The sequence below is a fragment of the Asparagus officinalis genome, chromosome 6 (assembly GCF_001876935.1).
Source record: "Asparagus officinalis chromosome 6, Aspof.V1, whole genome shotgun sequence".
Classification (NCBI taxonomy): domain Eukaryota; kingdom Viridiplantae; phylum Streptophyta; class Magnoliopsida; order Asparagales; family Asparagaceae; genus Asparagus; species Asparagus officinalis.
Window position 1 is genome coordinate 52,256,526 of NC_033799.1, and position 15,370 is coordinate 52,271,895.

The following is a 15,370-nucleotide window of genomic DNA, read 5'->3' on the forward strand; positions in this document are numbered from 1 at the left end:
AACAATTTAATGAAACATTCTGTCACGCTCCGCTTCCCAAAATACCCGGGAATCGAAACGTGAACAAGCCCGCGACGTATTAGATTGAGAAAAAATATACGCTATTATTATTTTTTTCTTTTTTTTTCTTCTCAATCCAATACGCTAAGCGTCTGGAAAAATACAATGCGAAGTCACAGGTCCCCGATCACAATCAGCAAGAATATAATAGACAAACTCAGAATAAAATAATACATATCACAGATGAATATCATCCAAGACAGAAAAATACGGGTCAACATGCCCTTATACAAAATGAACCAATGAATACTGGAGAAATATAAAATACAATGGTCAAGCGGAAAGGAAATGCTACAAAAGAAAACTGAAAGGAAAACTAAGCTTCAATTTCTTCTGCTCGGTCTGCAAAGCACTCCTACTGAGAATCCTCTGGCTTTGGCGTATCTCCAAGCTGGACCTGTTCTTCCTCTAAGTCTGACGTACACCAGAGAAAATAGGTGTACGTCAGGGTGCATGGCACACGGCAAGACCCCACAAAAGAAAAGAATGAACAAAAACCCAAGCAGAAAATGATACGATAACCGAAACGACAAAAGAACGTGCAACTAGTAATCCAACAATATCACATGCAATCCACTACCAAAACATGATAATCATAAGAATCCGTAAATCAATCGGGTAACGAAATCATGCAACTAGCGATCAGAATAATCATCCAAGTCACAAGGTCATACAACTAGATAGAATTAATATTTAAAAATCTACAACTCGAGACGTAGCACGTCGAGCGAAATAATCCAAACAAGGAAACCCTCATGTATATACCATATGTCTCGAATTGTAGAAAATTAAATATTAGACCCGATCTATGTATGGAAAGAAACACAACTGGCCTACATCTCACAAGAATCCATAAATCCTAACCAAAGTGACGACACCGATTCACCTTGACCCAACAATCCAACCCCAGTGGCGACACCGATCCACTGGTAATAAGTCATGTAACTAGCCATCCTATAACAGGTCACTGGCACATATCTCACTCAGAGTCAACGTTCATATCATCAGATAACTGACTGTTTGCATATCCCCCATGTGCATCCAATCAAATAAATTCATGAACCAAAGTAGCGACACCGATCTACTTTGACCCAACCAATCAGCCCCCAGTGGCGACACCGATCCACTGTGACTCAACATACCAACCCCAGTGGCGACACCGATCCACTGGTACGAACCTGGAAGATATATCAACAGTCTTATCCAATTACATGAACCATGACTTCCCCATCCCAACTCTTCTCGCTTTTCTAAGACAACAACACACGAGTCCCTAAGTCTTACTCACGTCACACAGGTCATAGTAGTCATAAACTCCTAACGATTCTCAATCACAACAAGGAACAATCAATGTAACTAATCATGTACAATAATATTATAGCATATCAAATAATCAAGATTAAAAATTTGAATCATAAAATTGTTCTAAAATAATCTTCTAAAATAATAAATTTATTTACTTTAAAATAATTCCTTTTACAATTTAAATTCTTTTAATTTAATTTCAAAATAATCCATTTTTCCAAATTAAGTTCTTTTGCATTATAATAATTCTAAAATTGATCTTTTAAATAATAAAATTCATAAATTCAAAAACAAGATAAATTCTCATTAATTCAAAATATTCTATTTTCCCAAATAATTTCTTTTTAAAAATATTTATCATTCCCAAATAATTTCTTTTAAAAAATGTTCATCATTCTAAAATAATTTCTTCCACAAGATAATTTCTAAAAATTATTATTATTATTCTAAAATGATTCTTTTTCCAAAATAATTCCTTTTAAATTATTATAATTTTTCTAAAATAATTTCATTCTCAAATAAATTCTTTTTAATTTATATAATTATCCAAAAATAATTCCGTTGCCGAAATAAATTATTTAATTTATCATAATTATTCTGAAAATACTATTTATCACATAATTACGTTTTATCTAATATTATTAATCAAACAATCCTATGCAGATAAATATATCAAATCTAAAGTTACAGATAATTCATAATGGATATAAAATTCAGATCTGAGCAAGTGGGATCTTGCCTCGGGTTCGTCGAACGGATCGACGTCGACGTGCGAGTCCGCGACGAGCGTCAGCTGAGGCATGACGGCAACGACGGAGATGAAGGGGCTGTGGGGCTCGGCTTTGAAGGCGGCGACGATGACGGGTTCGACGGCAAGGGCTCCGCGGTTCGTCGGGATGGTCAGGGAAGAGCTCGGCGGCACGGCGAGGAGAACGACAGCGTCGCTGCAGTGGGCGCGATGAGCTCGGGCGTTGACTGTGTCGGCAACAAGGGGCTGACGCTCTGAGGGGGTAGCAGGCGGCCGGGCTTGAGGGACGATGGTGGAGCTCGGCGGTGAAAAGCAGGGAGGCAAGTGGTGCGGGGAGGACGGCTTGGGGTGCGTACTGGGGGCGGTCGTAGAGTGAGGGGAGCTGAGTTCGATCGGCGGGTTTGAGTATGTGACGGAGCACGGCCGGCCAGGTGACAGGGAGATGTGCGGAGATGGTGCTGATGGTGGCGGCTGCTCGAGGAGGAGCTTCGTGCACCCTCGGCTCAGGCGTAGGTTCGGGGCGTCAGCGGCGACTTGCTTGATTCACAACAGCTCAGGTTGGGCTTGAGCTGCTGGGGCGGGTCGCGAGAGAGAGAGAGAGAGAGTGATGGTGAGTGAGGTGGAGAGATGAGAACGAGATAAAGAGAGAGAATGAGGGGACGTGTGACTATGTGAGTGAGGGTGAGAGAGGGGGACTTTTGAGGAGTGGGGGAATCACGAGGAGGGATTTGGGGAGAAAATCACGGAGTAGTGGGGTGATTTGTCGTGAGGTGAGGGAGAGAGAGGTTGATGAAGAGAGAGAAAAACAGAGTGAAATACCGGTGAAAGGGAAAATACAGGGAAAATACCCCTTTAAAAAAATAATTAAAATACTAAAATTTTATTCAAATAAATATTGAAAATTCATGGTCAAAATAATAATGACAATAGCAATAATGAATAATTAACTATTAATTCAAAAAGTTTTACCGAAATAATTAAATTTATAATTAGAATAATTAACTATTAATTCAAAAAGTTTTACCGAAATAATTAAATTTATAATTAGCAAAATTATTAAAATAAATATAAAATCGTATTTTAAATCATAGATATAATTAGCAAAATTATTAAAATAAATATAAAATCGTATTTTAAATCATAGAAAATTCTAGAGAGATTAGGGAAAATACAAATATTATTTTAGAAAAATAATATTTAATGTTTAAACACCAAAAAAATTATTTAAGCCAGTATTAAAAATTTACGGTCATTACATCCTACCTCCCTTAAAACAAATTCCGTCCTCGAAATTTAAAATAAAATGATGCAGAAAGAACCCAAGGACAGAGATATGGAACGATGTCCACAAGCAGAGGAGAATGTAAAACAATAACGACACAATATAAGATATAAAATATGACAGCTAAGATTCAGCATGCATATAGTAGACCATAATAACAATATCATAACACACATGAAAAAATTCTTCATAAAGGTGGATGAAAAATTACTTCAATCATCAAAATAACATGACATCAATTAAATAATATATACATATCAAAGGATAAAGTTATAACCTCACAATTAATTCGTAATATCAATATAGTCAAACACACTTAAAAAAATTACAAAGTATTTATCAAAAGGCACAAAAATAGACATATAACAATGTAAAAATAAATATTTGTATACTAGTATAATGTGATATCAAGCAATTCAGGATTAATACATAAAAGAACAATTAGTAGTGTATGAAAAAAAAAATTATGTCATAATATATGCAGCAGTATCACATTCATAAAATATGCTAGTATTCAATACATACGAGACACAAAAGGTGGCAATTGTCTTAGAAGAAATACTTAGAAATTATAAATATATATATATAATAACATGAACACAAATGCATAATACACGAATCATTCAAAGTACAGAATATATATTATATACAACAAGATTATTATGATGAAAGATATAGTGTAACTTAAAACAAAAGAAATACAAATCGTGTAATCATCAAATAAGTAATGGGAGAAGGTATCAATCAACATAATAAGAATAAATAAACCTGTAAAACAATAAAGTAATCCGAATAATAATACATACAAAATAAACACAAATAAAAGGAAACATATTTAATTAATGGAATGATGAAAAGTAGTCTGAAACATAGAAAAGATACAAAGATAGTCAAATATAAGTAGCTAAACACAATTATTAATTATACAATCAAATAATCATGTAAAGCAGTATACAAAATTTAGCAGATAAATAATTCATTACACAAATATTAGGAATTTACAAATTGTATACACAAAAATTAGAATGCGACAAATAATATAATTATATAAAAATAAGCAGCACAATGCAAGTGGAATATTAGAAGGTAATTGAACATAAACCAAAAAGATATGATATACAAAACAATACCAGGCAGAAAATCATGGAAGGACAAGGTGATATGACACAACAACATATAAAAATGAATTATATGTAGTATATCACATCAAAAACAAAACAAATAATTTTAGACGTATATCACAGCAATAATTATCAAAAACACACACCTTATATAAATATTATGACTAAATAAATGAAGCAGACTAACATGGACAAGGAACAAAATAAAAAGTAAGTATTAGAATGAATAAGAAACTGTATATAGAAAATAAGTAAGCAAAACACAAACAAAACTAAGAAAGATGAAATGATTGATAAATTAAATCAAACAACGATGATACATGTAATTAGAAGTAAAGAATGAAATGAAATGTACTAAACGAAACTACTTTATACGTAATAAAACAAGCTAGCAAGTTAATAATACACTTATAATATAATATACAATAGTAGATAATGATAATGTAAACTGACTGAAATATACTAAAACACGTACATGAAAAGTAAAATGTGACCAAAATTATGTGGTAACATACACAGCAAACATGTATAAATACATGTATAATACATAGAATTAATAAAATAAATACAACATAAAATAAAAATAACTACACCATAACGTGACTACTAACAAAAATTGTAGCAAAAACATAATAAATATTAAATCATAATAAGTATAACAATACACAAATTGAAACGAAAAGAATATGAGCAAGAATACACTGCATAAAATATAAAACTCACTAACTACAAAAATATTTCGACTAAATACATAACCATAATACAATATGTAAAAACATAAAAATCAAAGCTAAACAAACACACATTGTAACAACCTTTAATAACCCTATGCACAAACTATAAGGTCGTAACACCACATACTCACACCGAAAAATAATAACTCCTATTCAAAGAAAATATAAGAATAAAACGATATTGATATAATATGATCTACAAAAAATACAAAAATAAGAGAAACGAAACAGAAAAGTAACACGATGTAAAATAACACAAGTCAAAATAATAAAAAATACCAAAAATTGACAGTATAAAACTCAAAATAAATTAACACATATAAAAATTGTAGAATACACTGAAACATAAATACTTACTAACAATACTAACTCTCACAAACATACTACTAGATAAAGAAGTATAATATATAAAAACAAAAACTATGAAAGGTAAAATAGGTATATAAGCAAATGAAAACATAAGAAGGGCATAATTCGGTATAATAAAAACACCGATATATTTTAGATAAACATGGTTACATAGTTGATACTAGAAAGAATGAATGACTATAAATCAATAAAAATAACATCGTAAATATAATAATCTATGTAAATACACTATAATGAAAAAAATAGTAATTATAAAAAAGTAAAACACAACACAAGTAACCAAATCGATGAAAAGAGAATGAACAACAACAATGACACAATAAAAGATATAAATATCTAAAAATATCATAAAATAAATACTGAAAATAACACGCGTATACAATGTATATTGTCACAATGATAAAATAATACATATTGAAAACAAAGCAAACAACAACAAATATGCAAATACACTATAAACAAACCATGAATAAAAACTATACATACCCACATACGCATATTAAAATTACCTCTTATTTTAATTATAAAAGGATAATAATTAATGATACGAGATAATGTAACAACATAGATAATTAATAACTCAACTCCAACCTAACAATATGAATAAATGTTTGAATATCAAAACATAAAAACATTACTCTTAGAAATAACGAAACCAATTGTGAACATACTAAAATAATCTAACAAGGCAAAACTGACTGATAGAAAACTATATATTGAAAATGTATAAGTAATGATATATATTTTTAATGAAAAACACACAATATAACAATGTGTATGATATATAAAATAATATAATAAATAATACAAAAATCAATACAATCAACGATATATAAGTCAAATCAAAGAAAAATAGTTGTAAAAATAATAACATATAAAAGAATGACCGATACGAGGAAGATGAATTATAGGAAGAGAGCGTGTAATCACGAAGCGATGAGATAGGAACCGAGGGAAACTCGGGAGTCAAAGAGTGATAAGATAGGGACGAAACGAAATCTATCAGGAAAATAGGATAAGGGCTCAAGAATAGTCTCACGGATGAAATATAATATGTATCTAAATTGTATATCATATTCTTACAAGTGAGGACTCGGGACCGTGATCGGAACCGTGACCTGCATGGGCCACCACTAAAACCTGTCACGCCCCGCTTCCCAAAATACCCGGAAATCGGAACGTGAACAAGCCCGCGACGTATTAGATTGAGAAGAAATATACGCTATTTTTTTTCTTTTTCTTTTCTTCTCAATCTAATACGCTAAGCGTCTGGAAAAATACAATGCGAAGTCACAGGTCCCCGATCACAATCAGCAAGAATATAATAGACAAACTTAGAATAAAATAATATATATCACAGATGAATATCATCCAAGATAGAAAAATACGGGTCAACATGCCCTTATACAAAATGAACCAATGAATACTGGAGAAATATAAAATACAATGATCAAGCGGAAAGGAAATGCTACAAAAGCAAACTGAAAGGAAAACTAAGCTTCAATTTCTTCTGCTCGGTCTACAAAGCACTCCTACTGAGAATCCTCTGGCTCTGGCGTATCTCCAAGCTGGACATGTTCTTCCTCTAAGTCTGACTTACACCAGAGAAAACAGGTGTACGTCAGGGTGCATGGCACACGGCAAGACCCCACAAAAGAAAAGAACGAACGAAAACCCAAGCAGAAAATGATACGATAACCGAAACGACAAAAGAACGTGCAACTAGTAATCCAATAAAATCACATGCAATCCACTACCAAAACATGATAATCATAAGAATCTGTAAATCAATCGGGTAACGAAATCATGCAGCTAGCGATCAGAATAATCATCCAAGTCACAAGGTCATACAACTAGATGAAATTAATATTTAAAAATCTAAAACTTAAGACGTAGTACGTCGAGCGAAATAATCCAAACAAGGAAACCCTCATGTATATACCATATGTCTTGAATTGTAGAAAATTAAATATTAGACCCAATCTATGTATGGAAAGAAACACAACTGGCCTACATCTCACAAGAATCCATAAATCCTAACCAAAGTGACGACACCGATTCACCTTGACCCAACAATCCAACCCCAGTGGCGGCACCGATCCACTAGTAACAAGTCATGTAACTAGCCATCCTATAACAGGTCACTGGCACATATCTTACTCAGAGTCAACGCTCATATCATCAGATAACTGACTGTTCGCATATCCCCCACGTGCATCCAATCAAATAAATTCATGAACCAAAGTAGAGACACCGATCTACTTTGACCTAACCAATCAGCCCCCAGTGGCGACACCGATCCACTGTGACTCAACATACCAACCCCAGTAGCGACACCGATCCACTGGTACGAACCTGGAAGATATATCAACAGTCTTATCCAATTACATGAACCATGACTTCCACATCCCAACTCTTCTCGCTTTTCTAAGACAACAACACACGAGTCCCTAAGTCTTACTCACGTCACACATGTCATTCTAGTCATAAACTCCTAACGATTCTCAATCACAACAAGGAACAATCAATGCAACTAATCATGTACAATAATATTATAGCATATCAGATAATCAAGATTAAGAATTTGAATCATAAAATTGTTCTAAAATAATATTCTAAAATAATAAATTTATTTACTTTAAAATAATTCCTTTTACAATTTAAATTCTTTTAATTTAATTTCAAAATAATCCATTTTTCCAAATTAAGTTCTTTTGTCATTATAATAATTCTAAAAATAATCTTTTAAATAATAAAATTCATAAATTCAAAAACAAGATAAATTCTCATTAATTCAAAATATTCTATTTTCCCAAATAATTTCTTTTTAAAAATATTTATCATTCCCAAATAATTTCTTTTTAAAAATGTTCATCATTCTAAAATAATTTCTTCCACAAGATAATTTCTAAAAATTATTATTATTATTCTAAAATGATTCTTTTTCCAAAATAATTCCTTTTAAATTATTATAATTTTCCTAAAATAATTTCATTCTCAAATAAATTATTTTTAATTGATATAATTATCCAAAAATAATTCCATTGCCGAAATAAATTCTTTTTATTTATTATAATTATTCTAAAAATACTATTTATCACATAATTACGTTTTATCTAATATTATTCATCAAACAATCCCATGCAGATAAATATATCAGATCTAAAATTATAGATAATTTATAATAGATATAAAATTCAGATCTGAGCAAGTGAGATCTTGCCTCGGGTTCGTCGAACGGATCAACGTCGACGTGCGAGTCCACGGCGAGCGTCGGGTGAGGCATGACGACAACGACGGAGATGAAGGGGCTGCGGGGCTCGGCTTTGAAGGCGGCGACGACGACGGGTTCGACGACAAGGGCTCCGCGGTTCGTCGGGATGGTCAGGGAAGAGTCGGTGGCATGGCGTGAGGAGTAACCGACAGCATCGCTATAGTGGGCAGGCGAGAGCTCGGGGGTTAACTGCGTCGGCGAAGAGGGACTGACGGGCTCGAGGGGCAGCAGGCCGGGTGAGGGAGAGTGTGGAGCTCGGGTGGTGGAAGCGGCGGAGGCGAGTGGATGCGGGGAGAGAGCGGCGTGGGGTGCTGCTCGGGTGGTGGAAGAGTGAGGGGGAGCTGGAGTTTCGACGGGCGTGACGTTTGAGGAGGTGACGGAGGCCAGAGTGGCGGCTAGTGACGGGGAGAGGGGGTGGCGGATGATGGTGCTGATTGTGGGGGCTTCGAGGAGGAGTAGCTCGTGAGAGGGCGGTGACTCAGGCAGAGTTCGGGCGTCAAATGGCGAGCTGGCTTGGTGCGACAGAGCTCAAGTTTCGGAGGCTTGAGCTGTTTGGGTGGCGGGGTTGCGACGAGAGAAGGGAGGGCACGGGCATCCGGAGGCTCGGATAGTAGGGCGGAGGGCTGGAGGCAGGCTGGTGCGGAGAGAAGGAGGGGAGGAGGATAGGTGCAGACGGTCGAACGGAGCTAGGGGTGTAGGGCGGTCGACGAGGCTGGCGGCAGGTCGGTGTTGACAGCGGGTGAGAGGCGGGTTTGAGGAGGAAAGGGGGCGACGAAAGATGGTGGTACGGGAGGAGCGGACGGTTTGGTGTCGGGTTCAGAAGATGGAGGCGTTCGGGTGGTCGCTAGGAGCTCAGCGGAGGTTGACAGGACAGGAGGGAGAGAGGCGGAGGAAAAGATGTGAGGGGGTAATGTGAGACGAGAAGGGGGAGAGAGGCGAGAGAGATTGAGTGAGAAAGAGAGAGGGAGACTTTTGAGGAGTGGGGGAATCACGAGGAGGGATTTGGGGAGAAAATCACGGAGTAGTGGGGTGAGTTGTCGTGAGGTGAGGGAGAGAGAGGTTGATGAAGAGAGAGAGAAACAGAGTGAAATACCGGTGAAAGGGAAAATACAGGGAAAATACTCCTTTAAAAAATAATTAAAATACTAAAAATTTATTCAAATAAATATTAAAAATTTATGGTCAAAATAATAATGACAATAGCAATAATGAATAATTAACTATTAATTCAAAAAGTTTTACCGAAAAAATTAAATTTATAATTAGCAAAATTATTAAAATAAATATAAAATCGTATTTTAAATCATAGAAAATTCTAGAGAGATTGGGGAAAATACAAATATTATTTTAGAAAAATAATATTTAACGTTTAAACACCAGAAAAATTATTTAAGCCAGTATTAAAAATTTACGGTCATTACACATTCTATAGATAAAGTAATTGGTGAAGAATTAAATTTTTGATAGAGAACAACTAAGAGAAGAACATGACAAGCTCTTTAAAGGAATGAATATCCAGCAGAGGAGAGTCTATGATGAGGTAATTGAGTCAGTAATTAACAAGACAGGTGGACTATACTTTTTGTATGGACATGGAGGAACTAGGAAAACTTATGTTTGGAACTCCATAATAACAAGACTCAGATTTGAAGGAAAAATTATTTTAGCTATTGCATCATATGGCATAGCATATGTTCTATTACCTAAAGGAAGAACGACTCATTCAAGGTTTCAAATTCTAAATTTATTGAAAGAATATTCAACATGCGTAATCAAACTAGGAACTCCTGAAACAAATTTGGTGAAGAATTCAAGTTTAATTATATGGGATGAGGAACCAATGGTTCACATGCATGCTTTTGAAGCGGTAGATCGTACATTACGAGACATTTTTGGAAGAAAAGATGAATTGGCTCAAATCAAACCATTTGGAGGATTAACAGTGGTTCTGGGTGGAGATTTTAGGCAAATATTACCAGTATTGCCAAGAGGTAACAAGCATGACATATTGAATGCATCCATTAGCAGTTCTAGATTATGGAATAAATGCAAATTATTTGCTTTGACACAGAACATGAGGCTACAACAAATAGAATATGAAGACAATGACATGCTAATAGATGATTTCGGTAAATGGGTGCTTAATCTTGGAAATGGTGACTTACAATAAATAGAAGATGCATCTAACAGTGATGAGCCGTTAATTAAGATAACAAAAGAATTCATTATTCATTCAACTAGAGAGCTGATGGATGATATTATATCTCAGATTTATCCAAATATGCTAGAAAACTTTTCTAATGCAGACTATTTACAAGAGAGAGCAATCTTGACTCTGAGGAATGGAAATGTAGATATTATAAATGATACCATTCAAGAAAAAATACAAGGTGAAGAAGTTACTTATTTAAGCTCGAATTCCATTTGCGCCACTTCTCCAAATCTACAGGAAAATGAAGCAAGCTACCTAATAGAATTCCTCAACTCATTAACATTTCCTGGTATGCCAAATCATGAAATAAAGCTAAAAATTGGGACTCCAATTATGTTGCTGAGTAACCTAAGTCCAGCAGAAGGTCTTTACAATGACACAAGAATGATAATAACACAATTGCTGAAATAGATTATAGAAGCAAGAATAATCAGTAGGACCAATATTGGAACAAAGCACTTCATTCCAAGATGTGTTTTGACAAACAAAGATTCAAAGTGGTCATTCCACATGAAGAGAAGGCAATTTCCAATTAGACCATCTTTTGCGATGACAATAAATAAAAGCCAAGGACAAACATTAAATTTTGTGGGATTGTACCTTCCAAAGCTATGTTTTACACATGGTCAGTTGTATGTTGCTGTCTCCAGAGTAACTTCATCGAGAGGGCTTAAGATTTTGATAGAGAACGAGGAAAAACAAAGTGAAAACTTTACAAAGAATATTGTTTACAAAGAAATTTTCAACAACTTACAAACATGTATAAGTTTCAAACGTTGTATTAATTTAATTTTATAATATTGAATACTAGCTTTTGAACCATTATATGTAACTCTTTATTTCTTCAGTATGACATTAAATGCTATAAATGATATGTGCATTAATAAAAATTGCACGAGATTTATTTGTTATATCACTACACTATCTCACATATTTACAATGATATAATTATATTGCCTTGCTGATGAAATTAATATTTTGATGTAGATTAAAATACACGCACAAGTTGCTTGCTACATAGACAACCATCAGTTTTTTAACTGACAAAGACAATGATGCAATTGTTAAAGTAGAGGTAAGTACAATTTCAAAATAATGGAAGAGCCAATGCTAAAAAAGTTAGAGGCTAAAACAGGTGGTGGAAGTGTCCCTATCGCAATGTTATCCCCTACACAAATTGTAAAATGAATGATCTCTTAATTCATGCGCACGATGTTCGTAGCAATGGGTCAGTGCCCAACATTGGTAAAGACGGGATTGACAAGCACCGTGAAGTAGAAATTTATTTACTTTGGTTAGATCAAAATCAATGATCTAAACAAATCATGTAGCACTTTGCTAATTTTATGTCGTGATTTGATATTTTCTTGTAGTAAGTTGACTCAGCTTTTGCTCCTTTACCCAAATTGATTGCCTTAATTAAAACATATAACATCACATAGATTGCATTCTAATAACGTAGTAAAGAACACCTCATCTTAGTATGAACATTGTAAATCACTTTGCAATCTCATTTTATTGACCATCATCAATATCAAAAGCTCAAAGTGAGTTCAAACAAGCTCGAAAACTACAAAATATGAATTACAAAAACAACAACAACAACTCAAACAGAGCAATAAACTGAAACAAAAACATCACAAAATAAAGCTAAACAAGCTCAAAATCAGCATCAAAGTATCAAAAACAGCAGCTATTCCCACACAACATAGAGCTAAACAAGCTCGAAATCAGCTTGAATATAACAAAAACAACAACACCCGCTCAAACAGAGCTCAAAACCGAGTCAAAAATATCTCAAATTAGAGCTAAAGAAGCTCCAAATCAGGATAAATATATCAAAATAAACACCACCAACTCAAACAAAGCTCATAACTGAACCTACTTACACAAAATACAAAGCTAAACAAGCTCGAAATCAACATGATCACATCAAAAATGACACCGGCTCAAAATAGAACTAGTTCCCACATAAAATAGAGCTAAACAAGCTCGAAATCGACATGAAAATATCAAAATCAACATCACCAGCTCAAACAATGCTCAGAACCAAACCTATTTACACAAAATATAGAGCTAAACATGCCCGAAATCGGAATGATAACGTCAAAAATAGCACCGGGAACTCAAACAGAGCTCAAAATAGAACCAATTGCTACACAAAATATAGCTAAACAAGCTCAAAATCAGCTCCAGAATCCATGATTACTTACTACGGCCCAGGATATTAATAGACTGGTCATAATAGATTGCCTCGCCTATAAAACTATGATGTAATGTAGGCTGCTATTATGAGGGATTACCAAAACCAAACATTGTAATACCAATGTAGGTTGCATTCCACACAAAATTACCTCGCCTAAACATTACATAATTAATATTGGTTGCATTCTCAGTTTGCTATCACCATCATCATTGCCCATCTAAAAAAACATAAACAAAAAGAACTCATACCATAATTGAGTACCAAAGAAAGCCATCCATCATTAAGGCCAAACCAAGCATTGCATACCACAAGAAGTGTAAAACCCTGTACATTTTTATAATTTATATATGTGATTATTAGTGAAAAATAATGTTTATTTATGATAAATGTCTTTATGTCATGGTTGTGCATGATAACTAGTGTTTTGAGTTTATGTGAATGTATATATGCATCAGGTTTGAGGTTGAGTTTTGCAAATTTGCAAAATCATGCACAGGCAGAAATAGAGTCTGTTCGATTGACCGCGAGTCGACTGATGATCCCAGTCGACTGTGAGTCGACTGATGGGTTCGGTCGACCCTGAGTCGACTGATGGCTGATTTCCAGGTTTTTGCAGTTCGGGTCTGTTTGGGTATGGGTTCGGTCGACCCTGAGTCGACTGATGGCTGATTTCCAGGTTTTTGCAGTTCGGGTCTGTTTGGGTTTTCGGGTCGGGTTTTAACTATTGGTATTTATCTCTTTTACCCGAGAAAGACACCCTTTCATCAGTTCTCCCCAGAAACCCTAGCCCCCTTTCCCCTTTAAAACCCTAGCTTCGGATTTTGGGCGTTTTTGGGAGATTTTTGGGGATTTTCAGCAGCTTCTTGTGGTTTGCAGCGAAGGGAGTCGTTCTTCAACACACCAGAGGCGAGTAGCATCTCGACTAATCCCTCTCCCATGTTTTTAAGAGTTTTTAAATATTTTTCATGAGATTTATTGAGCCTAAGAATTATTTTCAAGTATAAATCGATGTTCTTATTAGTGTAGATGCTAAAAATCATGTGTTTCGGATCTCCAAATCCTCACCAACGAATCTTTGATGAAACCCAGATCTGGAAATTTATTTAAAAACGAGTTTCTATATTGATTAAATGCTCTCATACATATTTAGGGATTAAATGTTAGATCTAACATTTAAGATTTTGTTTTCCATGTTTTATACGAATTTTTCATTGTCTCATATGTTTAGAATTGATAATACAATGCTTGAGTTTGATGAATTTGATTTTTAGATGAATTTTTGCATAAATAACACAGCATGCACGAACAGGGAAAACCCATCTGTTCAGTCGACTGAGAGTCGACCGATGACCCCAGTCGACTGTGAGTCGACTGATGACCCCAGTATGAGTCGACTGTCGGGTTTTAGTTTTGTTCTTCTTTCGGTCGACCATGAGTCGACTGGTGATCCCAGTCGACCACGAGTCTACTGATGATCCCAGTCGACTGTGAGTCGACTGACGAGTGATTTATTTTCTTTTTTATGTTTAACCACCTGCTGTGTATATATATAGTGTATATATATTCAAGTGTACTGTTTATCATTTTGAGTACGAGGAGTCACCTCGTTTATCGGGTATTAATTTTAGTATTTATTGTTTCATCTACACATGTAAGATGGCACATTTGTCACAAGCTTAGATATGTACATTGAGACACGTGCAAGAATAGGATATGTATATCTTTAACATTAGCATTCCATGTTTTATATACACAGTCCTCGTGTTGGACTCTAATCCATTGAAGTCCTCGTGTTGGACTATAATCCATTTCAGTCCTCGTGTTGGACATTCACAAATCAGTCTATGTGTTGGATATTGGTTAGACCACGAGCATGATACTTAGCTGAATCAGGACATGACATGATTATATGAAGTTGAGACATGATAACTACTTAGGCTGGACATGACACTTATGTGGTTCCGACATGACTTTTATTTTACGTATTGTAATAGGTTGTCTCTTTTCTTTATTATTCTTGTATTAGATTTTGGGTTCTGTATTTAGGGATTTACAATTT

At 34.7% G+C, this 15,370-nt stretch overlaps 1 protein-coding gene across 1 annotated transcript; it reads left to right on the forward strand.

Annotated features, from left to right (window-relative positions):
* Nucleotides 10,401–11,063, forward strand: LOC109846187 (ATP-dependent DNA helicase pif1-like). Its single transcript, XM_020415409.1, has one exon. It carries the CDS (start codon nt 10,401–10,403, stop codon nt 11,061–11,063), a length of 663 nt encoding a protein of 220 aa, XP_020270998.1.